General features: G+C 52.8%; 1 protein-coding gene across 1 annotated transcript; it reads left to right on the top strand.

Moving 5' to 3' along the window:
• The first annotated feature begins 398 nt into the window (after positions 1 to 398).
• Positions 399 to 1,265, top strand: LOC128947318 (olfactory receptor 14J1-like). Its single transcript, XM_054291571.1, has one exon. The coding sequence runs from the start codon at positions 501 to 503 to the stop codon at positions 1,263 to 1,265; it is 765 nt and encodes a 254-aa protein (XP_054147546.1). The 5' UTR covers positions 399 to 500.
• The last annotated feature ends 261 nt before the right edge of the window (positions 1,266 to 1,526 follow it).

The following is a 1,526-nucleotide window of genomic DNA, read 5'->3' as shown; positions in this document are numbered from 1 at the left end:
TCAGTTTCATTTTTCCTGCCTCCGCAGGGTTGGTCTGATGTTGCCATCAGACCCTGCAGAGACAGAGCTGCCCCTGGGCAGTGCCTGAGCTGGGAGCGGTCTGCAAGGTAGAGCTGAGCCCCCAGGGCTGGGCTGGGCTCTGGCAGCACTGGCAGGGCCCAGCCCTGGGCACAGGGAAGCAGCTGCTGGCAGGGACAGCTCCAGGCAGCAGAGCCCTGGGCAGGCAGTGGGGGGAATGTGCCCCCAAGATGTGCTGGGATATTTAAAGTCCTCTCCAAACCCAACTATTCCATGATTACTTTTCCTACAGATCTTTTTGTCAAGGCACCACAAATGTCCAACAGCAGCTCCATCAGGCACTTCCTCCGCTGGCGTTGGCAGACACACGGCAGCTGCAGCTCCTGCACTTCTGCCTCTTGCTGGGCATCTCCCTGGCTGCCCTCCTGGGCAACGGCCTCATCATCAGCGCCATAGCCTGCGGCCACCACCTGCACACACCCATGTTCTTCTTCCTGCTCAACCTGGCCCTCATTGACCTGGGCTCCATCTGCACCACTGTCCCCAAAGGCATGCACAATTCCCTCTGGGACACCAGGAACATCTCCTACATTGGATGTGCTGCTCAGGTCTTTTTTTTGGTTTTCTGTGCTCTAACGGAGTATTTTCTCCTGACCATCATGTGCTACGACTGCTATGTGTCTATCTGCAAACCTCTGCACTACGGGACCCTCCTGGGCAGCAGAGCTTGTGCCCACATGGCAGCAGCTGCCTGGGCCAGTGGCTTTCTCTATTCACTGCTGCACACAGCCAATACATTTTCCCTGCCTCTGTGCCATGGAAATGTCCTGGGCCAATTCTTCTGTGACATCCCCCACATCTTCAAGCTCTCCTGCTCCAAATCCTACCTCAGGGAATTTGGGCTTCTTGCTGTTAGTGGTTCTTTGGTATTTGGTTGTTTTGTGTTCATTGTTTTCTCCTATGTGCAGATCTTCAGGGCTGTGCTGAGGATCCCTTCTGAGCAGGGACGGCACAAAGCCTTTTCCACCTGCCTCCCTCACCTGGCTGTGATCTCCCTGTTCATCAGCACTGGCACATTTGCTCACCTGAAGCCCCCTTCCATGTCCTCCCTATCCCTGGATCTCACCCTGTCAGTTCTGTACTCGTTGGTGCCTCCAGCCCTGAACCCCCTCATCTACAGCCTGAGGAACCAGGAGCTCAAGGCTGCAGTGAGGAGATTGAGGACTGGATGGCTTCAGGGACATTAAACTGCTGTCCAATTTCTGCCAATCACTTGTAAAAAAAGTATTCTTTGATACTTATTATTGGCTTCAGTGTGGAAGTTTTTTTGTTTGTTTTAGTTTTTCATATTATCTTTAAGGACCTGTCAATCTTTCTGCCATTTCCCATTTTGTTTCTCACAATCTTCCCTGTAGCCACAGACAGTGTCGCTGAAGGGCTGCACTCTCGGCAGCTTTAAAGGAACTAAAAGATCTCCCAGCAAAGTTTTCTGCAGAGAAGCCCTTTTG

Source organism: Melozone crissalis, unplaced genomic scaffold (assembly GCF_028551555.1).
Source record: "Melozone crissalis strain CALT ecotype California unplaced genomic scaffold, PUWL_Pcris_2 ptg000096l_1, whole genome shotgun sequence".
In the NCBI taxonomy this organism is placed as follows: Eukaryota; Metazoa; Chordata; class Aves; order Passeriformes; family Passerellidae; genus Melozone; species Melozone crissalis.
This window is presented reverse-complemented; position numbering and strand designations above follow the sequence as displayed.

Bases quoted from the DNA above. Each gene is read 5' to 3' on its own strand.
- LOC128947318 (XM_054291571.1), top strand. From the start codon at position 501: ATGTTCTTCTTCCTGCTCAACCTGGCCCTCATTGACCTGGGCTCCATC.